This window comes from Chanos chanos, chromosome 4 (genome assembly GCF_902362185.1).
Source record: "Chanos chanos chromosome 4, fChaCha1.1, whole genome shotgun sequence".
Lineage (NCBI taxonomy): Eukaryota > Metazoa > Chordata > Actinopteri > Gonorynchiformes > Chanidae > Chanos > Chanos chanos.
In genome coordinates this window covers 16929339-16954541 of record NC_044498.1, presented here as the reverse complement: position 1 = coordinate 16954541, position 25203 = coordinate 16929339, and the positions used below count along the sequence as shown (strand labels likewise).

The 25203-nt window shown below is 39.4% G+C and overlaps 1 protein-coding gene across 2 annotated transcripts; it reads left to right on the top strand.

Moving 5' to 3' along the window:
• The first annotated feature begins 2656 nt into the window (after positions 1-2656).
• dcun1d4 (DCN1, defective in cullin neddylation 1, domain containing 4 (S. cerevisiae)) lies at positions 2657-10993 on the top strand. 2 transcript variants are annotated; one of them, XM_030771433.1, is made up of 11 exons: positions 2657-2750; positions 4673-4743; positions 6221-6260; positions 6789-6876; positions 7202-7290; positions 8250-8320; positions 8512-8603; positions 9184-9292; positions 9994-10098; positions 10537-10639; positions 10780-10993. In XM_030771433.1, the coding sequence occupies exons 1-11, from the start codon at positions 2657-2659 to the stop codon at positions 10833-10835; spliced, it is 918 nt and encodes a 305-aa protein (XP_030627293.1). In that variant the 3' UTR covers positions 10836-10993. The 2 variants fall into 2 exon arrangements, with proteins under 2 accessions (XP_030627293.1, XP_030627292.1); XM_030771432.1 differs by having other exon boundaries at positions 2657-2762.
• Positions 10994-25203: the final 14210 nt, after the last annotated feature.

The window sequence follows — 25203 nt, the reverse complement described above, 5'->3', positions numbered from 1 at the left end:
GCAGAAGTCTGGACAAAACACAGGAACAAACACAGGGAGACCAGCAGGATGATAGGACACAGGCAAGATTGATTTACAAGAATATTCACATTGGAACTCACAGAATTGCATACTCAGAATTACTCAATAAAGACACAAAACTTTGCCAAGATTTACAGAAGGGGTACCTATACAAAGGAACCAACAAACTAAATGAACAGAAAACCGGTGTAACTCATAATTGAATGATGAAGCTTAGACATATCTCAGACACAGAGATGCAGATACTGAGATTAATGTTTGGCCAGAAAAATCAGAACAGAATGTCATTTGAAAGCAAAAACAAGTGAACCACCAAACATGCTGTGATGTGAGTATGACACTCTGTGTGGCTTTTAGAAACATTTTCAACTGTCATGGTACATTTAGAGAAGGACAATTACATCAGCTTACATCATCCTCTAAGGAGAAAGGCAAAATGATTGAACTTTTGTATGTGGTATTCAGTTTGAAATGACATGTCATGATCATCACCATCTTATTACATCATATTATTGTTGACAACAACAACAATGAGAATAGTGATAAGGATGATGATGATGATGATAGTACTAATAGTAGTTGTAGTAGTGATAATACGACTACAGCTACTACAACTGCTACTACTTCCACAGTACTTTTGCTTGCATTTGGATGGAATCAGTGACAGCGCATTCAGTAATTTAAAAAATCTTTTTGATATTACTTTTACATGGTTGTTAAGGTGGTGTTTAAAGAGACAATTATTATTAACATTGGCGTAGGAGAAAGAAAAAGAAGAGCGAAAGAAAAAGCGTCATGGAGTAAGTATATGAGGCTTTAACACCCCCTTGTGGTGAAAGACGTTGCTTGTTTCTACAGAGTCGGCTTTGAGGCATCCCTATATGAAATTCCCCTAAAAGCCTGTTCTGAAAATGTATGTCCCTCTATCTATAAGGGCACAATGAATGCCATAAAATAGGAAGTATCAGTTAACGCAAACACATTCGATTTCAAAGTCTGTGTCTGTGTAGGCTATAGCAGGCAGTGCACCGTGGTAAATGCTATCTAGCCCAGCTTTAAGCAGCGATATCTAACTCCTTTGTGTGAGTCTAATTTTTTATGTATGACCGCAGAAAATAACTTGAAATATTGCCATGTTATTATATAGAGAGCTACATAAGAGAAGGCATAAGAATCTATTCAGTAATAAAAATATCTAAAAATAACTTTTGTGTACGTAAGAACATATAACACTGATTTCTCTCTGAAGATTTGTTTTCTCAGGATGTGGGGTAGGGGAAGGGATGTGTTTACATCAACGGTATTTACTCTTAAACCTCTTTCCAGGTTTGCACGTAAGATGCAAAGAAAGATGAAAACAAGCAATTTTTTACTTGACTTCCCAACCACTGTCTATTGTCTGTTTATAGATTAGTAGATTTCCGACGTCATTCAGTAAGAAATATGGTTGTTAAAGACTGTTATCAGTGAGAGGAAAACTGGTGAAAGCTCACGTTGGCATATTTATATTAGAACATCCAATAATACTTCAATGAGACCTCCACTGAGACGAAGAGTGGGGCTACGTACGTTAAGCAATATTCCATATTTAAAGCTAGTTTTGTCGCTGTGCCATACAGGAGATGTTGATACCCGAATCCGGTGCCATTTTTTACACACGTTTCAAGAGTCCCAGTTTAGGATCACTGTACTCTTAACAAATTATACAGTCCGATTCTGAATATCGAGATTCATGCATCGCATTCCTGTTTAACCTTGCTGAAACCTACATAGGGTCCTTATCAAGTGAAAGCTCACGGCAGCTGAATTTTGTGCTTCTCTCTTTCCTCCTCCCACACTGTATAATATGAAGGAGCCATATATAAATGCAGAAAACAATTCAAGTCCTTGTTTGACACCACAAAAATGGCTATCAGACCAGTTGAGGAGCATTCATGCAGACACAGTTACTGTGTGGAAAAGTGACTGTACAGATACCAACATGAAGCCTCAGAACAATAGACCGGTACGGCGCTACTGTAAAACAATGAAAATAAATATTTATATAAAAAACTGACACTTGATTAGAGACACCATACAGCGGAAGCAGCTAATTACAGTTTGCAGACCCTGTCTGTCTGGCAATATTAACTGAGAAACGTGATGTGAGTGACATGGTTGAAACAGCTGAAAAACATATCATCTATTTACAGTAACATATCCTGAACTGCTCCAACTTTCGATAAAAATATCTGGAAGGAAGGAGATCACGCCCTACAGTAAACAAAACTAGTGTCTGTAGCCAATGACATATCACAACATGTGGAATTGTGTCAGACTGATAGCTATTCTGACCATTGCAGGTGGCTTTAAAGGTGGGCACAAGGAGGAAAGTTAACCAATGGCGCTCCATCGTGGGTTGGTTTTTATTTTTGCACGAGGACACTGTCGTAACTGATATGTGAAGCTAAGTTCGTTAGCCAATGAACCACATCTAGAGGCTGGCTTATGGGAGAACCTTGACCTGTCACGTTCGTTCAAAGGCGGGCCTAACGTCTTTGTCTACGATAAAACTGAATGACATCTCTCTTGTCCTGTGCATTTCTCGAGTAGGAGTGGCCAAGAATTCTGTTGTCCACCTAAATCATTTGTGGGCATGTACAACACTGACATGTCCCTCCCTCTGGCCGGTCTGCAGACTCGCACAAATACAGTTGAGTGTTTCATAAAAATGCACTCAGATGCGACAAGTAAGTACAATAGTATCTTTAACTGTTTACTTTTTCTAATTGCTAATATGTAGTGTATATTATAAAGTTATTGCACCCCTACCTGTTGTTGTGATTTGCTTCAGGAAGCTGTCCACTGTACGATTGACGCATTTTGTTGCTCCAATCTAGCCGTTAACCGAGCGATCATACAAATCAGGAGAGAGACTGTACAGTAGATTGCGAGCCATTCTCTTTGTATTTTTCCTACGTTGTCTGCCGGGTGCTCACAAGAACAGAAACACTGCAGGGACGGCGTAAGATTTGCATTTGCCTTTACATTTAGTTTGTTAAGTAGTGCGACTTAATGAAGCCAGTCGAATCGTGGCATGGCTGATGCTGTTTGAACAATACAGTTGTTGACCGATTACCGTTTAATTCGTGTAAGAAATACTGTAGCGGTTTCTGTACATATCATTCGGATCCGCTCAGTACGGTGTACGATAATATCTGACGGTATCATTATATTAAGACTGAAATTTATTAGTTTTCAAGAAAACTATGGAAAATCATAGGGTGTGAAAATTGTGACGCAGTTGTGTAAAATATTTTAGATGCTTGCTATCACACGGTGCATATGTATGCGTACCGTTTGCACGAAGCAGTCGAATTGTGACTGATAACCAGTTATTTATTGTGTTAGTTCGAACAGTCTCAAATATGCAACATTTTAGGTTGCATTCATCAGTTGGGGTGAGTGTCAGGAGAGGGATACTGAATGAAATTATTTCACCCTGGAACTATGGGAAGTGTGGTCCATTGGGCTTAATAGTACCTCATGTCCAACTGTCAGATACCACCATCCGGACTACAATCCCCAAGTCTCCACCCACTCTCCAGATACTTTGTAAACTCGTTGCAAGTTATGCGTGTGTAGAACTACACAGATAACTATGTAACCAGTGCGTGAACTCATTGTAATTTCTGGTTAATTTATGACCGCAAGCTTTCTTTCTTGATAGAATGGCAGGTTTACACGCAGTGACGATGACATGTCGAATTCGATATTCGGATGTCTACAGTACAGTTAATAAATGAGCTCTTCTGTTTTTTTCTGTTTTGATCATTGCAGGCCTGACTTGCGTGGTGTTGAATTTGTATTTCTTAGTTTTTGTTTTTCGCTCGCTGAGTACAGAAACATACAGAAATATACATGAATTCGCTTAACCATTATTGCAAGACAGCGAGTACTCATTCGACCTCCAGGTAACTTTTCCCTGGTAGCCTTTTTCTAGGGTAGCATATATGCTATCTATGATTTTTTTTTTTTATCCCGCAACGGTATGGATCTTGCAACATGAAACATTTAATTTGATTGTTCCCAAGATCGTTAACACAACGTCCATTATTCGTCACCGGACTGTTCTGCAGTTTAAACATGGAGAATTTTATAATCTCAGTTGGCCTGATAGTCTTGGTCTTTGCCTACAATGTGAACTTTTCTCTACGCACTAGCCGTAGAGGAGGTTTTATTGTCTAGAAACATACATAAAATAATTGTTAATGTAATGATGTTAATATCTATTTTTGTTTGACAGGCTACTCATATTTCAGTCATTCCATGATATTGAGTGTATTTGCGTGTAGGGTTAGATATGGTATGAATGCACTAGAAACTCGATGGTATGAGCAGTCTAGTTCCTGACTCACTGGTCCTTCATCTTGTTGGCTGAACGAGGGTTTGACCCAGAGGGCAGTGCAAAGGCACTGAAGCAGATGGCTTGTTCCCATATCTGACATGAAAACCCAGTGTAGAGAATAGACTCAAATCTTAACACTTGCAGGTTCAGGGTAAAGACAATGTATGGGCAGCAACCCGGACACACCAAATAAAATCATGTTGACATGTGTTTATGCTGCTGTGTTCACCACTGATATGAATAATTTCTGTCTCTCTTTTCCAGATTTTCAACTGAACTCTCACTTGTCCACACTGGCCAACATCCACAAAATCTACCACACCTTGCACAGGCTGGTAAATACTGGGCATTGTCGGTGTTCAGTGTCATAAAAGAGGGTTTTGGTTTCTAGATCCCACGAGTCAATTCTTAATTATTACTGTTAAGGCAAAGTGTTTAGTTTTGTTACTTGTAGAGCGGTAGAATTTAGTGAGCTTATCTTATTAAATAATGTCACCATTTTATTGACTGATTAATCTAGATTAATCAAAACGTTTTGTTTTGAAGGCACCTTAGACCATATTTGGGTTTTCTCTCTCTCTCTCTCTCTCTCTCTCTCTCTCTGATGAATTCCCATTTTTGTCATGTTTGGCAGCTGTAGAGGACTGCAACATGTGAAGGACTGAATGTAGAACTTTGTCACTTGTCACATCATTTAGCTCAAATTTCCGGTGTAGATGTATTGATGACCTGGTGACAAAGAAACATGATCTCTCTATAATGTATAATCTCTTCAGTTATAAAAATTAAAGCCATTAAAAATATCTGAATTTTTTTCGCAAGTATTCATACTTGTGGAATTTGCCCCCAGGAATGCAGTCGGCAGTTGTTTGGCCGCACCAGTGCAGTGCTGCAGGCTACAGATTTGTGCTTAATTCGAGAAGCCCTTGGATAGAGTTTATGTTTGTGCATCAGCACTCTCAATCTCTTAAGAACTGTCCATTCTGCAGAAATAGGGGAAAGAAAAGGAATTGAAAACATGGAAAAAGAGAGGTAGTGAAGGAAACCATAGACTGAGCGGTCTCTCACAGCTTTTTCTTCCCCCTTTGGAAGAGACGATGGGTAGCATGACATTTAGATGGCAGGTTGGCATATGTTTTCTCATTCTGAGTAAGATTAGCCTGTGTCTGTTATAAATGGCACAGCTATGTTTTAATATGACACATTTTTTTAGAGGTGCTCGTGGCAGCTAAGGTAGATCAGATGTTGAAGTGCCTGAAAAACCTGAAGCATGTAAATAATGCAGGTCCTCACGATTTTAGACAGCCTTCCTTCAAATCGTCTCTGCTCTCCAATTACTGTTCACATAGCCCTTATTCTGGGGAGCCATGCTTTCTTTGTGCTTCTGAAGGGCTCATCTATTTTCAGCAGTTTATTCTTCTCTCTCGTCACTGGTTGACAAAAAATGTCTTTGTAAAAATTATATTTATGAAAAAAATAAGAAAGTTGGTCCCCTGCTTCCCTCACCATACACACACACACGCACACGAATAAGGAGGCCAATTTTCTTATTTTTTCACAAATATTATCTTTACAAAGACATTTTCGCTGCAGAATTTATCAACTACGCAAGGATGCTGTCATGTTGAAAGAAGATTCACCCAGACACATTGTGTGTGTGTGTTTCTGGGTATATGTGTGTGCGCGTGCATGTGTGTGTATGTGTATGTGTGTGTGTGTGTGTTTCTTTTTGTAGTTGATACATTCAGCAGCAGAGTGTGTGTGTGTGTGTGTGCATGTGTCTGCAACTCAGATCTTGTTCTCTATCCTTAGAACTTGACAGAGGACGCTGGCCCAGACGCTCACGCCACAGGTATTGTCCTCACCTGCTGCGACAGTGTCAGTCTCTTTCCTCTTGTTCCCCGCTCCACTCAGGGACACTGTTACCCTAGTACAGATTCTCATTACATCCTAGACTTGTCATGAATGCCAGAGGCACAAATGAAGAATGTCAAGACAGAGACAGGTCTAAAAGAGAGAATAGTGTGGTGTCTCTGAAATGAGGCTATATCTGACAGATTTTAACTGTTGTTTTTATTGATAATCCATAATGAGACAGTGTTAGAGTACCTGTACTCTCCCTAAATCCCAGTCACTCTAAAGAAAAATATCAGTACCAGTCACTGTAAGGATTGGAAGATAGCAGGGGTGGTGTTGTACTGATATGAAACGTATTTTGGTAAGAGAGAATCTGTATTTTTTAATAGTATTGCTTGCTAATTTCAGGAGATGGAGCAGAGGTTAACAGCTCTGTGACAATTTTGTCTTTTTCTTTTTCTCGCTCACCATCCTCCCCTTTCAATCCCTTCCTCATTCTCTCTCTCTTTCTTTCTTTCCTCAGCCTGCTGCTCTAGAGCCATGCCCCCCAGGAAAAAGAGGAGGCCCACTGCAGGGGACGACTTGTCTGCCAAGAAGAGCCGGCAAGACAAGTACTGTTCATACCGCCATTAAGTCATTTGTCCATTTTTGCCACCAATTCACCACCTGTTTATTCTTCATACTTCCATGAGTGGCCAATCTGTGGGGTTTCATTGCAAAACATGGAAACAGTTGTGCTGCTCATAGCACTTCATGGTACCACTACACTGATAAGATTATAACTGAGTAGCTAAGAGGTCTTAAATGCTCAGATTAGCTGAAACATGCACATGTTACTATGTGCTGTGTGTTTGATGGTGTATGTCTGTGGGTTCACCCATGTGCTTGACAACCTGACTCACACAGGTCTTAACCTGACATGTCTTCTTAATGCAGTGTTTACAGGAAACATGAGGCTTCACGGATCCAAGAGGCAGAAGCTTTCTCCAGCAAGAGATGTCTAGAATGGTTTTATGAGTATGCAGGTAAGAGCTCCAAGTTGTAAGTTGTATTTGTACCTCACTCCACATTTTGAATTTCTTTGCACCAAGAGATTCTGGCACACTATAAGGAAGCTACATGATTAACATGATGCTGTCATAGGTAAATTTTGCTTCATTTGTTATGTCATCGCCGAGTACTTGGAAAAAAAAAGGATCCAATTATAGACTCTAGTGATATCACTGATTATTAAGGAGGGTGTTATTGTGAAAGCTTTTGGCTTGTACATTCAGATACCTTGATGATTTGTCACTTTGAGACTTTGATGATATTGTAAGAAGAGCAGGTCATGGAAGTTATGGTGTAAAATGTCTGTAATATGATGTCACAGTTCAGTTTTTTCTTCCTCTGTGAATATATGTGTATCTCTGAAAAGCTTTGCTTACGGTTCATTATAGTGTTATGTTTATTACTATGCACTGAAATTAGAGCTTAGAAAGAACATTGTGTTCAGCTCAGGGTAAATTTGTGTATACTGACAACATTTATGCATCAATTAAAGGCTCATTCCATCTGATACCAACCAAAACAAAAGCTACACACATGACAGTGAATGAAATGGATACATATAATGTCTATTCCATTCCTTTTTTGTACATATGTATTTCTGATATGCATTATGTGGGATCAGCTTGTTTGTTTGGCCAGTAATGCCTTAGATCTAAGATAGGCAATCTTCTAGGACTCTGGGAAACAGATTTTGATCTAGCTTTAATCTAAAATGCCTGAAACAAGTGTTCAGAGGGTACTGGCAAGCTTAGTTATCTGAAGAAGGTATGTATGTACAATTGTGCTTGCACACACTCCTTGCTCCCTAAGGGGAGGTTCTCTCAACTCTTGTCAAAGATAAACACGTTCTTATTTATGTCAACTTTAATTTCATTGGTGGATTTGACTGTCTGATAAAAGTAATTTATTTGGTGAAATGTTTTATGTATGGCAGGATGTGATGATGTGGTGGGACCAGAGGGCATGGAGAAGTTTTGTGAGGACATTGGTGTGGAGCCAGAGAATGTAAGTGGCTGATGAGCATGTCTCATTTTCGAGTATATATGATCTGGAAAAAAAAATGCCCTGTCTTTCTTCATTTCTACAAACACCTGCTCTCCCTTTCTTCATTTCTACAGATGTGTTGGATCATTGATGAGGAAGCCTCTGTGTGTCTGATGTGTTAATGCTTTCGATATGACTTGTGTGTTCTGCAGGTTGTGATGCTGGTTTTGGCCTGGAAGTTGGATGCCCAGAGTATGGGATACTTTACCTTACAGGAGTGGCTGAAAGGCATGAGCTCTTTGCAGTAAGTCTGAATTCCACTCCTCTCCACTCCTCTCCTCTCCTCTCTGTTAAATGGCTGCATTGTAGCTTTGTTTTAACATTTTGGAGGGTTGTGATGCACAGTAAACTTCCATTCTTCAAAAAGTGGTTAGATTCTAACTAAAAATGTTACTAGAGTGAACCATCTTCCATCTGTATGCTTATAAAAATTTTCAGTCATCCAGGTCTTAGGACGTTTAGTGGTAGTATGTCTAAGGCAGCTGAACTGGCAATACAACCGTGAAGACGTTTCGTCACTCATCAGAGAGGCTTTCTCGGTTGGAAGTCCAACTGCCTCAGACTTTCTACTACTAGACATCTGTCTGTATGTTGTTTATCAGGTTTTAACAACCTGTTCAACCATCTGACAGTCTGAATCCAGTGCAGAAAACCTTTTGACACAGAAAATGATGAAGTATGAATTTCACAATAACGATTACCTAAATGGTAAAATAAACAGTACGAGTAACTCTTAACAAGAGATTACAAGTACATTGATAATGTTCTAGAGAAAGTGATTTCTTTACCCTTTGAAATATTCTTACACTATACTCTTTTTACAGATGTGACTCAACTGAGAAACTCAGGAACTCTCTAGATTATCTGAGATCAGTTCTTAATGATCCCACCAATTTCAAACTCATTTATAGATACGCCTTTGACTTTGCACGGGTAAGTGTGTCCTTGCCAAAACTAAGCAGGTGCACAGTCTGGAACATCGAGCATGTTCCTTTTATAAGGATGGTAATTGAGAAAGCAGACTCAGAAATGTATGCAGTTATTTGTAATTTTTCTAACCTCTGAGCTATTTACGTTCAACAGACACTCAAGAGCATTACTTCAAGTTGTTTTGTTGGCTTTGACTGTTCAGAAGAAGAAACTCTTGTCCAGGGAACAGCTTGATTTATTTTTTTACACAGGCTCTGTTGTATTGAAGCATATGGAGTTTTAGAGATAGATTTATGCTTATGAGAAGAGTCTGATATGAGCAATAAAGCTAAAGTGAGAAAATGAATTGTCTGTGGTGACCTTGGATCAATAGCACAACATTCACGCTGCCCACGGAGATGTCATTGCGAATGTTAGGGTTTTAGTTTCTGTCCCTTCTATGCTGCTTAAACTGTCTGCCTTTGCTGATATTCTCTGAAAATCTATTAAATTTGAGAAAAAAAGTACTTCCCTGTGAAAGATGTTCATTTTGTTGCTACAGTGCTAAGTATACCAAGCTTTTCTTTTATGAGAGCTAGGTCACATGTGATTCCAAAATGGCTGTGTCTTGTTAAGTGTAATCTTTTACTCTGATTTTTTAAAAAGACATTGCAGTGTTTAACTGGTGCCCCCCCCCCCCCCTCCTCTTTTTGTTGTTGGTGTAGGAGAAGGATCAAAGGAGTTTAGACTTGAATACAGCCAAATGCATGCTTGGACTACTTTTAGGCAAAACGTGGCCACTGTTTCCTGTGTTCAACCAATTTCTAGAGGTATGCACTTTGACTACAAGTCACTCAAATAGATTTACTATCTAAATTGAACCTGATATCATGATATCATAAATGTTTGCCATTTCAGATTGTTTCATGCAGCCAATTAGTTGATACAACTAACAGTTTTTGTTTCATGTGTACATTGATTTGTTTTTGTTTTGATTTTGCTTTATATGCTAAATAAAATTTTCTAATACGCTAGGAAATGTTATTACCCACTAGGGTAATACTTAAATAGCAGTATAGTTAATGTTACTATTACAATATTAATATTACATTGAGTAACTAAGCACTAATTAATATTAAAGAATTAATTAATATTGAATTACTTACTCATATTATTAAGTTATCCTTAGTCATACACTGTGAAGTTATCTATGACCATGATGATAAGATAAAAATGCATACATAAATCTGTGTTTTTCTGTCTTACAGCAATCTAAGTATAAAGTTATAAATAAAGATCAATGGTGCAACGTTCTAGAGTTCAGTAGGACCATTAACTTGGATCTCAGTAACTATGATGAGGATGGAGCTTGTGAGTGCACACACACAAACATGCATCCACACACAAAGTCATGCAAACAAATAAAATCAGCAAATCATACTTTTCCATCCAACATATATCTATTCTTTGTCTCTCTTACTCTCAACTTATTGACTGTCTCTCGCTCTCAGGGCCTGTGTTGTTGGACGAATTTGTGGAATGGTACAAAGATAGAGAGATGTCATAGCAACAGCTATATCAACTCCGCCACCACTAACAACCTCCATGACAACGATGACAAAAAGACTTCAAAACAAGCATCAACAAACAAAATTTATCCAAACAGGTTGAAGCAGGTTGTGGATGCCTTTTGGTTGTGAGTTCATGTGTGTTTGTTTGTGTGTGTGTGCGTGTGTGTGTGTGTGTGTGTGCGCGTGTGCGCATGTGTGCTTGTGTATCATATCAAGGTCGGAACACGTGGAAGGTGTACTCTTTCCTTACCTCCATCCACCTTATGTTCCCAGCCCACCATACATCGTGGGTAAGCACATGGCCCCATGGCGTTCCTGCCCCCCACACCCCTCAGCCACTGTGATGTCATTTTGCTGTGAAAGTTTCATGGGCTCTTCAAAGACGGGAAATTCTCAGCTTGGTAACAAAATCATGCTCCTACTGTGCTCATAGTCTTAAATGGTCATACTGACCAGTGCTCATGGTCTGAAAAAGAGGAATATTTCATATATCTGGTATAACTTTGAACTTGCTTGGCTCTTTACTACAACTCTTAATCAATATTTTTCCTTCTTTAGTCCATGTTGAATGCTTCTGGAATAGCACATAGTGTCAAATGGTGTGTAATAGTTGGTCTCTGTGTTTTTAACACTTTACTCTTACTTTCATGCTGGAGAGAGGATGCCAGAGTAGGTTACCGTGGCTTCATCATCAACTTTGCTTCCCATTGTAGTTTCATAACCTATGCCATCCCTGTAAGCTCCATACGTAAGTGAATGTCTCCAACAATGTCACAGCTCATGAATTCTTCTCTGAAACTGAGCTGTAAGACGCCAAAATACTTCTCTTCCCTGTGTCCTTTGGTCTCAACCATAGGGAACATAATGTGAGAACCTGAATGACTGAAAAGAAGCAGTGCTACCTGTGCTTATTTACCTGCTTAGGCAGTTGACTTAATACATCAATAAGCACAAATAAGTGCAAGATCATCTCTGAAATGACGAGGACTTTGCTGACAGCTGTGCAATGTGACAACCGTGCAAGAACTGTAGGGCACCATTAATTTAACATGGCTTCAAGAGTCTTGCATCCTGCCCCCAGCATGCATTTCCCAGGCCACATCTACCGCCATGGGACATAAGGAATCCATGGCAAGGGGTCATACCCTATCCATCAACTCTCAGTGACTGTTGCCTAGCAACCTCCTTATATTTTTGTTTGATATGTTTTGTCTCTGGCTGTAGCGTGAGGCTAACTAGTCATCAGAATAAAATATGTGTACGCATGCTCCCATCTGAAATTTCTGTGAATGGATGAGATTTTATTTTGTATTTTTTATTTTCTTTATCATTTTGTATAGTTATTTGAACAAGTGGATTTTTGTGCTTAATTTTGTTGTATGCGGTCATGCAGTCTTAACGCTTTATGAAAATCATGATCGTGCAATGGTATTGTAGAGCTTAAACACACCTGTAACCTCATATGTTGAGGTGTTCTCCTCTGCATTACCTCACCCCCAATGTTTCCACAAAGTGTTGGACTACATCTCCTATCAGCATTTGAAACATTTGGTCTTGATAGACAGCACTTCTGTTGGTTACTAGTTGTTACTTTGACATGTAACAAAATGTTAAACTGTACACCCCATAAGCCTGTGATTTTTGGCAATTCTTTATGCTTGGTATGTCATCATTTTAGACTGATTGTTGGAAAACCTTGTTTTGTGTTGTTGATGATGGTAAGTGGATTGGTTGGAGAAAAGGTAGTGGACGAATACAATTTATCAGCTATAGAAAATATCTAAAGCACAAGGTTAGTAGCGTGTTCACTAGGAAAATTTATGTAGAGGAAGCCCTCTGTCTGAGACTAGGCTGAAACAAATTCTCACAGAAGACATTACTACAGCAAATCTCAGGCGAGTATCTATTGTAGTTAGCCTTTAGATACATAGCTGCCTCAGATCCCTTTACCCGAAGTTATCCGTGCCTCAGAGAGGTCTTTTAAAGACTGTTTCTTTTGATGGGTGTGTAGGTAATGCAAGGGACTGAACAACCTCATTTGACTGTATATATGTATGGATGTATGTATGTCTTTGTTTTCACTGTAACCTCTCTACAGTCTCTCTACGTTCAGTATATAAAGGGGTTTGTTAACTAATATTGGAGTCAGTTTTTTCTCTTTAAAATATTGCAGGTCGTTCTTTACTGGGGACTCATAAGAAAACAAATTGTGAGGTTTTTAATGATTTACTGATTTATGTTGAATCAGGTTCCAATCTGCATTTCAGTACTGCTGCTACAGACATATATCTTCTTGCTTTGCTGAATATTTAGTAAGTTTGTGTACATATAAACATTGTAACTCTACTTAAACTGTCTTTAGTTAGAATCATAAATGAAAAGAAAACACAGACAAATCTACATTTGATGATCAGATATTTCCTGAGAAAAACTAAGTATGTACATTATTTGCTCTTTGTATTATTTCAAATAGCACAAAAAGTATAAAATATAAAGAGAATGAAAAGGAATGTGAATAATTGCTTTGAACAGAGCAATATACTGAAGAAGTGCAGGAGGAAAGATGTGAGGTGTTAATTTAGCCTGCTTTGTAATCAGAGGGAATTTATCAAGTTAACCCATTATTAAGTCTAGAAGACTTGCATTTTCTGTATTATATATGTAATAAATAAATAGATCAGCCAATAGAACAGTAATAGTTCAAATGGAAATAGCAATAATATAGCGTGAATAATTAGAATTAAAAGCACTCTGAGCTTATCTCTGTCTCAAAAGGTGCTACTCCTGGTAAGGCTTTTTTCATATGTATATATACAACTTGAAACATTTTAAATAGAACCATAACACTATCCAAGTTGGATGAACCTCGTAGTCTTTTTAGTGGACTACTACAAAGGTAGGAAAATGATTTCAGTATTTCAGAATAAAATACAATTAGCATTCACTGTCATGGTGTAAACAGACAGCTCAATTAGGAGCGTCAGAGGATACAGAATGGCATACTATGACAGTGGTATCAATGCAAACACTATGGTATATGTATTCTGAGTGGTATGGAGTTGCCTCTTAATGCTTTACTCTGGTCTAATTGCTTTCCTTGTTAAACTCTTGAGACAGTAACTGGGAAACTCCACTGAATCCATCCACTGCTCTCCTTCTTTGTTGAGAGAGGGCTCGCCTCCTTTGACGGCTCTGGGCGGCCCTTCTCATTTCATCAGGGGTTTCTTCAAATTCTGAAGATGGTTTTAGAGCTCCTGAAAGCTTTGTTGATGTGACTCGGGGGGCCAGGTTATATTGTGTTGGAATGGGGTAGGATGATTGAGATGAGTGCAGATGATACGAATTAGAGACCTGTAATGAAGTCTCAGAAACTGAAAGTTGTACTGAGGACTTTTTTAAGTCGCCCTCTGCACTGCTGTCACTGGATGAGGAACTGATTCTATGCCTTTGTGAAGCTAATACATTTGCCTCTGGTTGGGACACACTTTTGGGTAATAGTGAGGCATGTGACTGACTATGGGTTTGAGTGTCAAAAGATAGGCCCGTCTGCCCAGCAAAACCACCTCCTAAATTTGGCTGAAATGATTTTGGATCAGGGGTTGAGAACAGAAGAGACTGCTCAGTTTTGGGTTGTGTAGATATGGGCAAGCCTGACCATTTTCCATAAGTGCTTGGTCTTAAAGAGCCTTTGGTGGAGGAATACAAGTTTGACTGATTCAATTCCTGATGGGCTGTTTCTGCTTGAGTGTACTGAGCCTTGGTTGGTGAAGGATCATCCTCAGATGAGGAGCTCAGACTGTACTTTCTTGGTACTGGCACTGATTCTATATCCGCTTTGGGTCGTCTTTTAGGTGGTGAAGGGGCCTGTGATTTAGTTAGTGGTAGTGGATCAGACCTGGAGAAGACAAGGTACCTCTTTGGCCTTGGTAGTGGATCCAAAGAGATTTTCAATGATCCTGGAAACCTCAATCCCTCTGTGTTCTCAGAAGACAGGGCTACATCAGATTTTAGCTCTGACTTTGATATGGTATTTCTATGATCCAATGGAGGTGGTGGTGGCTGAGTTTTGGGTTTAGAGTAAGAGGTGGAAAAGAAGGGAGACCTCTTGGGTTTTGACAGTCTATTAAAAGAGGAGTCTGCTGAACTCCCCAGATTTGTATCATCTGTATGTTTTTCACCATCCTCAGATGAGGAACTTGAACTAGACCTCCTTGATTCAGACTTTGCCTTTACATCCAAAATAATTTCTCCCTTGGGTGTAGGAGATAATGGTGATTGAGTTTGGGATTGTGAATCATATTTGTAGAAGAGGAGTGATTTCTTAGGTCTTGTTTGTTGTCCTAAGGTCAAGTCTATCTCTCCTGCTAAATCATTTCCATTAGAGCTTTGTCCTACAGTGTCTGTAGTGGAGGAATACAAATTTGACTGATTCAATTCCTGATGAGTCTTTTCTGCTTGAGTGAGGTTTTTGGTTGGTGAAGGATCATCCTCAGATGAGGAGCTCAGACTGTACTTTCTTGGTACTGGCACTGATTCTATATCCGCTTTGGGTCGTCTTTTAGGTGGTGGAGGGGCCCGTGATTTAGTTAGTGGTAGTGGATCAGACCTGGAGAAGACAAGGTACCTCTTTGGCCTTGGTAGTGGATCCAAAGAGATTTTCAATGATCCTGGAAACCACAATCCCTCTGTGTTCTCAGAAGACAGGGCTACATCAGATTTTAGCTCTGACTTTGATATGGTATTTCTATGATCCAGTGGAGGTGGTGGTGGCTGAGTTTTGGGTTTAGAGTAAGAGGTGGAAAAGAAGGGAGACCTCTTGGGTTTTGACAGTCTATTAAAGGAGGAGTCTGCTGAACTCCCCAGATTTGTATCATCTGTATGTTTTTCACCATCCTCAGATGAGGAACTTGAACTAGACCTCCTTGATTCAGACTTTGCCTTTACATCCAAAATAATTTCTCCCTTGGGTGTAGGAGATAATGGTGATTGAGTTTGGGATTGTGAATCATATTTGGAGAAGAGGAGTGATTTCTTAGGTCTTGTTTGTTGTCCTAAGGTCAAGCCTATCTCTCCTGCTAAATCATTTCCATTAGAGCTTTGTCCTACAGTGTCTGTAGTGGAGGAATACAAATTTGACTGTTTCAATTCCTGATGAGTCTTTTCTGCTTGAGTGAGGTTTTTGGTTGGTGAAGGATCATCCTCAGATGAGGAGCTCAGACTGTACTTTCTTGGTACTGGCACTGATTCTATATCCGCTTTGGGTCGTCTTTTAGGTGGTGAAGGGGCCCGTGATTTAGTTAGTGGTTGTGGATCAGCCCTGGAGAAGACAAGGTACCTCTTTGGCCTTGGTAGTGGATCCAAAGAGATTTTCAATGATCCTGGAAACCACAATCCCTCTGTGTTCTCAGAAGACAGGGCTACATCAGATTTTAGCTCTGTCTTTGATATGGTATTTCTATGATCCAATGGAGGTGGTGGTGGCTGAGTTTTGGGTTTAGAGTAAGAGGTGGAAAAGAAGGGAGACCTCTTGGGTTTTGACAGTCTATTAAAGGAGGAGTCTGCTGAACTCCCCAGATTTGTATCATCTGTATGTTTTTCACCATCCTCAGATGAGGAACTTGAACTTGACCTCCTTGATTCAGACTTTGCCTTTACATCCAAAATAATTTCTCCCTTGGGTGTAGGAGATAATGGTGATTGAGTTTGGGATTGTGAATCATATTTGTAGAAGAGGAGTGATTTCTTAGGTCTTGTTTGTTGTCCTAAGGTCAAGTCTATCTCTCCTGCTAAATCATTTCCATTAGAGCTTTGTCCTACAGTGTCTGTAGTGGAGGAATACAAATTTGACTGATTCAATTCCTGATGAGTCTTTTCTGCTTGAGTGAGGTTTTTGGTTGGTGAAGGATCATCCTCAGATGAGGAGCTCAGACTGTACTTTCTTGGTACTGGCACTGATTCTATATCCGCTTTGGGTCGTCTTTTAGGTGGTGGAGGGGCCCGTGATTTAGTTAGTGGTAGTGGATCAGACCTGGAGAAGACAAGGTACCTCTTTGGCCTTGGTAGTGGATCCAAAGAGATTTTCAATGATCCTGGAAACCACAATCCCTCTGTGTTCTCAGAAGACAGGGCTACATCAGATTTTAGCTCTGACTTTGATATGGTATTTCTATGATCCAGTGGAGGTGGTGGTGGCTGAGTTTTGGGTTTAGAGTAAGAGGTGGAAAAGAAGGGAGACCTCTTGGGTTTTGACAGTCTATTAAAAGAGGAGTCTGCTGAACTCCCCAGATTTGTATCATCTGTATGTTTTTCACCATCCTCAGATGAGGAACTTGAACTAGACCTCCTTGATTCAGACTTTGCCTTTACATCCAAAATAATTTCTCCCTTGGGTGTAGGAGATAATGGTGATTGAGTTTGGGATTGTGAATCATATTTGGTGAAGAGGAGTGATTTCTTAGGTCTTGTTTGTTGTTCTAAGGTCAAGCCTATTGATTTCTGATGGGTCCCTACTGCCTGAGTGAGGTTTTTGGTTGGTGGATAGTCATCCTCTGAGGAGGAGCTCAGACTGTACTTTCTTGGTACTGGCACTGATTCTATATCCGCTTTGGGTCGTCTTTTAGGTGGTGGAGGGGCCCATGATTTAGTTAGTGGTAGTTGATCAGACCTGGAGAAGACAAGATACCTCTTTGGCCTTGGTAGTGGATCCACAGAGATTTTCATTGCTTTTTGAAACCACAGTCTTTCTCTGTACTCAGGGGGCAAGTCAACATCGGACCCAGGTTCTGACTCTGATGTGGTGCTGCCATGATCTGGTGGAGATGATGACAGTCTGTCAAAGGAGGGACTTGTTAACTGTCCCAGTTTTGTACCTTCTGTATTATTTGTTGTGCTAATCTGGGGGAGAGGATGATCACCTCTCACCTCATTCTCCATTTGCTGTCTGTTAAGTACCAGTGTTCTTAATCCACTCAGTCCTCTGAAATTGCCTCTTTGCTCTACGGTACTCTTCTCAAAACCAACATCTGTGCTGCTAGAAGAGTTGTCAAAATTGAGATTAAGAATCCTGTTTCTGTTTGGCATACTTTCAGCTGTAGACCCTCTGTTAATCTCAGTTTCTGCCTTTATGTCCAGTTTCTTCTGGTAGAAGGGATGCTTAATTGACTGCTTCTCATCTTCACTGGAGCTGCTTTCAGACTGTTCTGAACGATTGGCAAGAAATCCTTTTTGATATGTCCTGTACACGGGGTGCACATGATATTGTCTGGGTGCCTCCTCATTATCGCTTGCTGAACTTGACGATTCAGAGTTGTCTGAATGGACTCTAAGGGGGACTTCCACTCCAGTTTTACCCACGGAAAATATTTCATCATTCTTATAGATGCCCCCTTGGTGATCACTGTACGATTCATCGTCAAAACTGTCCCCTTGAATGAATGTCAAATGTATGTCTGATGGATCCAAGGTAATGGTGTCTTGTCTTGAACGTGTCTCTATGTCTTGGGGTGGATTTGGGGTAAGTTCACCATAGTTGTCAGAGGATGAATTCATGGTAATTGTTCCAGCAGAATATACATTCAAGGTCTCTGGTTCGTCCTCAGCTCGGTTCACCGTGTATTCAGTTTGTCCTGCGTCACTCTCACCACTTTCACTTGAGGTTCGGGAACTTGATTTGTTAGAGTCATTCACCTCTGAATATAAAGGCTCAGCTGATGGAGTTCCCTTTACTGGGATCCTTACATCATACTCTTTAACGGGACTGGCCAAGGAAGAGCCAGAAAAATCATGACTGCTTGATCTCGCAGATCCTTCTGTGAAAGAAAAGGTATCCCCACTGTCATTCCACGTATCTGGGTCCAAAAGATTTGCATCATTCACATGCTGTACCTGCAGTTCTGATGATGGACCATGTCTGTTTGGCCTTTCCGGAGACTTTTTGTTGATGTTTTGATACACTGGTATGGTGGTTGAGTCTACATTCTGCCCAAAGGCTTCCTTCATGTGCCCAGAGGATGGAGGCTCCCCATCTTTACTTGAGATAGAAGAGGCAGAAGAAATGCTGTTCTTGTCCACCATTGCACCATCTTGGATAGGCTCACACTCCATATCTTTGCTCTTGATTTGTCGATTTTCTCTTGGGGCTGCATTTAGAGGTTTCTCTACCTCACCTGGAGATTGCAAAGATTCATTCCTCTGGACATTCTCATAAGTCACTTCACATTCAGAGTCGCTTTCAGAGGAGCTGTTTGATCTAGTGTTTTCCACGGTGACATAGTAAGGCATGTTGGCTCCTTGTTCACCTGCCACTGAAACTTCACCAAATGTTACTCTGGAACCTTCTCTCACTTCTTGGTCTGGGCCATCTGTTTCAGAATACCCCTCATTCACATAGGGCTTTGGCTGAGTAGGTGAAGCAGTGGAATTTGCTTGGGATCGAGTAGAATTTCTCCTGTTACGAATCCTTCTGCACAATTTGTCCAAAAGAGGCCTTAACAGAACACCAAGGATAAAGGCCACAATGAAGGTGATGAAAACAGACAAAGTAACTGCCAGAGCAAACTCAGACTGAGTCCTTAACTGTTTTGTCTCTGACACATTTCTGTTGTTCAATACTTTCTCTTCCTCAGAAGGTGTATTCCAAATAGCTTCTCTTCGTGATCTTGTCTCTCTGCCTCTTTTGTGGACATGCAGATAAAATACTGATATATTTTCCTCTTTAGGGCCTGAGACACAAACATAGAACCCAGTGTCCTGTTCTGTAATACCACTGATCAAAAGTTCGTCCTGGTTCTCTGATACTTGGCCATGAGGAGTCCACCAACGAGCTCGCACTGAATCTGAAGGAAAAAAGAATGATGGTCCATTGATGTGATTATGAGTTTTATTGTTAATTACAATGTTCTAAATGTTAAAATCAATTAATGTTCTCATGGTAGATAATAGTCACCATAGCAAATTCATATTATTCGGTCACACTTTACATGTTACCTTGTTTTTGTGTGCTGCAGCGTAGGAGAATCTCCATCCCCTCTTCAACCTGCATTAACTGATCGTGAACAGGTGTGATGTGTTCAGTTGTTGGACAGGTAAGATCAGAGTCCTCTAGGTCTAGCAGATCTTTCCCAATATACTGTGAGGGTGAGGCACACACCACTCTCCATGTAGGCCTGGACTGGTCTCTGTCAAAGGTGATCCACTGCTTTATGCTCTTCAGGTTACAGTCACACCTCCATCTATTCCCAGTAACTTCTACCAGGGTATTCAGGTGACGCAGAGACAGGTAGGCTGGTGTGGGAATTGTGATCAGCTTATTGAATCTCAGATCAAGAACCTGAATGGACAATACAACAATTGGATACAGTGTTTCAGTATGTTGCATTTTGAAAATATTGGGTTGCATAAAGAATGGGATGGTTTTTCAGGGGGGTAATGTTTTGCACAGATTGTTAGCTACAGTGAGTTTACGTGTGTGAACATCCTGTGCAGAGATGTAGGACACAAATTCATTTAACTAAAGCACAGGTATATTTACCTGTGCTTTAGATTTCTTCAAAAGAACCTACGTTTATACAACCTTAATTGTGTGTAAGGTTCAAATACTTTGAGAGTAGTGTAAGTTTATGGAAGAGCATTACATTTAAAAAATATCATCCATAAAATCAAGTGTCAAAAATGTTTACAAGAATTCTTTCACATCATATTCAGATTACTGTCACAATACTCCATCTGTATGAAGTTTGATAAGGATATAGGGATATTGCTCGATCTTAATTGTTCTTCACTGAATTGAAAGAAAAGTTATTGCCATAAAATTTAAGTGCTGTAATCAATACACAAGCATGAAAGTGTGAAATATTCCTGTAGATGTGTCACCTGAAGCTGTTTAAGGTGTTTGAAAGCAAGAGGATGTATGCTACTGATGAGGTTGTGCTGTAGATGGAGCTCTATTAGGGAAGGACACCCATCCAGGTCATCAGGACCGATTGCAGTGATCTTGTTATAGGAAAGTTGAAGCACCTGTAGGGACTTTGTGCTATTCAACCCTGCGCAAGAACAGCGAGAGGACATGAATGCTGCATTGTAATGGGATTAAAGGTGGTTTTCATTAGCATAAAACTTGATTACTACAATAATCTACCATTTCTCCTCTCAGTTTAGGAACAAAGTTCACACAGATTTAAGTGATGTGCTACACATTCATAAGGATTGCTAAAGAAAAATATTGCATATTGTGAAAAGCAATGACGTATACTATTAAATTCTGAGAGATTATTAAGACATAAAGGAACTGTGGAGATGGATGATATTCTTCAATATAAATTGTGTGGCTTCTTTCATCCACAACTTTAATATTGTAACACAAAATAAGAAAATGCATACCAAAGCCTAAGTGCATGCACCCTGAGTTATATACAGAAAAATGATCCATGAACAAAAGTGCATCTTTAAATACACAAAGCTTGGTGCTATAATTGGTTTAAACAGGTTTTTGGCCATTGGAAACTCAATTCAAGGGTTTATTTGTAAACTAAATTACGACTTAGCAGTACTTGTCACAGTCGTCCCCATCCTGACCTCACAAACATCAGAGCACCTTAACAGCAATTTATGAACCCAATTCCCAGGTTGTTGTCATGGTAATTTCATGTTTATATGATCAAGATTGGACAGGAACTGTTTAATGATCAGCAATGTATGTTTTTCTTATAATGGTTGGATTTTAGGAGACAGGTTAATGTAAAATTCAGAGTACAGCAACAACAACAGGAAACTCATTGTCATATATAATCTCAAAACTAAAAGTCTAATCCCAAAGTCACGTGCCGCATTTGTACATCTGAAAGAATTAACAAAAGAAATAACAGACAGTTTCTCTTGATCGTGGACAACATGCACTCAGTGTGCACTTTGTTTTTTTGTCTTAGATCAAAAGCAACAGAATACATCAGACAAATTTTAAAATGCATAGGTAACCTTTTTCTGTGACCATAGTCAATATAATTTGTATTGACTATGATTCAAACCTCCAGTCTTTCCCTATGCAGTGTTGTCCAGTTTCAGTTCACTGCCACCTGATTTGACAATTGAGTAATTATTAAGCTTTTCACAGGAGTCAGGTGTTCTGGAAGCAGAAGGTAACACACCCTCAAAGTGAATAGCTAACAAACAAAAAAGGAGAACAACAACAGTTACAGCACTAAGAGGACATGGAAATAAAACATATCAGGCTTGAAGAGGACATGGTCAACACACCATCTACTGTGCTGGCAAACCTTCAGTGTACTTAAAATACACTTTTAAACTCCCATTACCACAAGACTGACATTCATTTAAATTACAGGGAGATACCAGGATGTAATAAAATGCTCAGTGTGGAATGTGTTCTAATCTTTGAAACACAATTATCTCCTTTTTACAACCTTTTACAATGAGGCAGAGGGATGGATAGCCTTGTGATTAGTTGACAGTTGTTCTATAACTCAGGGTGGACCCTGGGATTAAATGGTGGAGTCCAGTGAATCATGAATGTAAACAATATCACAAAAAGCAGTTCAGTCAAGCAAAGACAGTCTATATGGTAGCATTTGTTGTGGTAAAACAATAGTGAGAAACACTAACTATCTGAGGTATTTCACTGCTATGGGATTTTGATTTGTGTCTCCCAAAGGAGTCCAAAATTATGTTCAGACATGCACACAAAATGTTAAGGGGTAAGTTTTTTAGGGTATGTGTTTGTTCACTGCATATGATTCTGAGTGTGTCTGTGTGTGTGTTTGTAAGACTCTCACCCTTTGGGAGTGTGAGTAGCTGATTTCTTTCAGCAGACAGCAGCTGTAATGCAGGTGCCCAGGAAACACATCTCCTGCCCTCTGACAAACGCACTGTATCCCATACATTTCTCCCCACGCAGAGAGACAAGTGCTCCAAATAATTATTTCCCACCCACAGGTGCTGAACTCTCCTGAGATCCTTTCGACCAGATCCAAAAGGTGCCAAGGAGCTGAGAACATTATGTGATAGGTCCAGAGCAGTGACACCCTTTGGGATACGTGTAGGAATCTTGGTCAAGCCTGTAGACGAACAGTTCAGTAAAGGCCCATTCTGGCACGGACAGGGGACAGAACACACAGTACAGGAGGGGAGAGATTTCGCCTCCCAGGAGCAGAGAGATGCAATCACGAAATACAGCACCCAGGTGGAATCTGACATTACTGCCAGCCCTATAGATACAAAGAACATAAGCTTGGTGTAGAAAAAAAGCAGCATAACAGAACATAAGTGTGTAGATACAAGGGATTTTCCACAATCAAAATCTGTTAAGAGACACACAAATGGATACATAGGCACAAACATGAAAAGCACTTTAAGTTAGCATTATGTTAACATGTCTGTGTAGCATGCGTGTCCTTTTGTGAAATTTGCCTTGTTTTTTTTTTCTATTTTATTTATAAAGATCCATTTATAATTTAGATTCACTTTATCATTGAACAAACAAGACAAATTTCACTCTGCCATCCATCAAACTGTATACTTTTATTACTTTCTGTTTCATTTGTACACATGATTTAAGTGAAGTGTAAAAACTACATGTTGTATATATTTAAAAACTACAGCATGAAAAAAAAGGCTCAAACTTACTTCTCAACGTCCTTAAAGCTTTTTCTGACGCAGTCTTATGCCTCTCAACAGGCTCTGTGATTAACAATATGACACTGACAGTGGCTGAGGAATATTTTGACTTTGACTCCAGTCCACCCGAGATCAAAGTCTGCAGAATATTATGGCACTCATAAACACACACGCCAGCTAAAACTGAAAGATCTCGACACAGTCATTCACATACCAGAGTTAATGTCTTACCAAGGTTTTCTTTTCTCACAGATTTTATTGAGCTGTGAGAGTATCAACAGGAAATGTGAAAAAGATTCAATTCTTCCAGTCACTGTATGTATACTCAGGAATCATATTAATATTAAATGGCTAGCCTTATTTATGAAGTCACACAAACTCTTTGCACTGGCCAATAACTGGTTATGGGTCACAATAAAAATTACTCAGATAAGGGATTCATATAAAGACGCCTCCACGTACACACTGGATGAGAAAAGAAATAAGGCATTGTTTTCCAGAAGCCATAAAAGAAACATCAATTAGATAATTATAATCAACACCCAGTCACAGAGTAAATCTTAAAATGTGAAATTATTGATAATTAAAGGATATGAATTTTGGGAGATTTCTGGGCTGCATATACTTTGTCACCCTCTGAAACTAAAGAAGAATTTTTTCCTTTTTTTTTTTAGGAAATAGCCCTCCTACAAACAATCTCTCTTTAATAAGTGTCACTGTACAATTTGTTGTCGATATCTACTAACACTGTCATTTCATTAAATCAATATTTGCTTCCCTCTTGGTCCTACAAAAATTTCACCCATCATGTGACACATAGCAGTTTTCCTCAGAAAAGGTCAAGTGACAAAATTAAACATTCACCCAAGGTGCTTCTATGACTACTCTTACTACTAGCGTGGTTGGCAAAAAGTTTACAAGAGAGGCCTATAAAATGATGACACAGTTTAGTAATGTCTTAAGAAATACTCCATATCTCAGTTTTAACACATTATTCTTTATTAATGCAACATGAAAATTCAAATGTTTTTGAAACTCCCCTCTGCAACAAAATTGGGTCTTCAAAGGAACTGCTTAAAGCCCAAAGCAAGGCCTTCTGTTTCTTATTGTTTATGGACATCCTTTTAACACCTGGAGTTTACAAATAAGCTTAATAATAATATTAAATCAAATAAATATCATGCACAAACACTGCAATCCAGAGTGATAAATGCTATATTGCACAAGTATCACACAACTCATAATGCATATCATTGTCTTGACTTTGAATCAATCTTTTGAAAAAACATTACTTGAATCAGTTCGCACTTCCATATATATTGTCAGTCAAAATAGTAAACCCTTAGTAGTGTGGTAGTTCTAGTGCATGTCCCTGTTTTTTTTTTTTTTTTTTTTGCAGTGTAAAGGCAACATGACAACTAGTTGGCACTCTTAAGAAGTAAACGTAATTGTAAAACAAGGTGCAACATCTCCTATATAAATGAACAACGTAACAAAAGTATGGCAACAGAGCGAAATACGTTTTTGTATCCCAAGCACGCAAGCATTCTCCAATTGCTATGGCACTTGTTTTTTTTTCTTCCTATTTTTTAAAACACAATAGCAGTTTGTTGCCCTATGATAGTACAAATGTTTGAAACAAAAAGCCCAAGACACAATCTGACTTCATGTCCCCGCACTTCAACATTAGTGACTGTTTAAGCTGTTATTGTTGGTTATGATTCAGTTAGCAGGTGT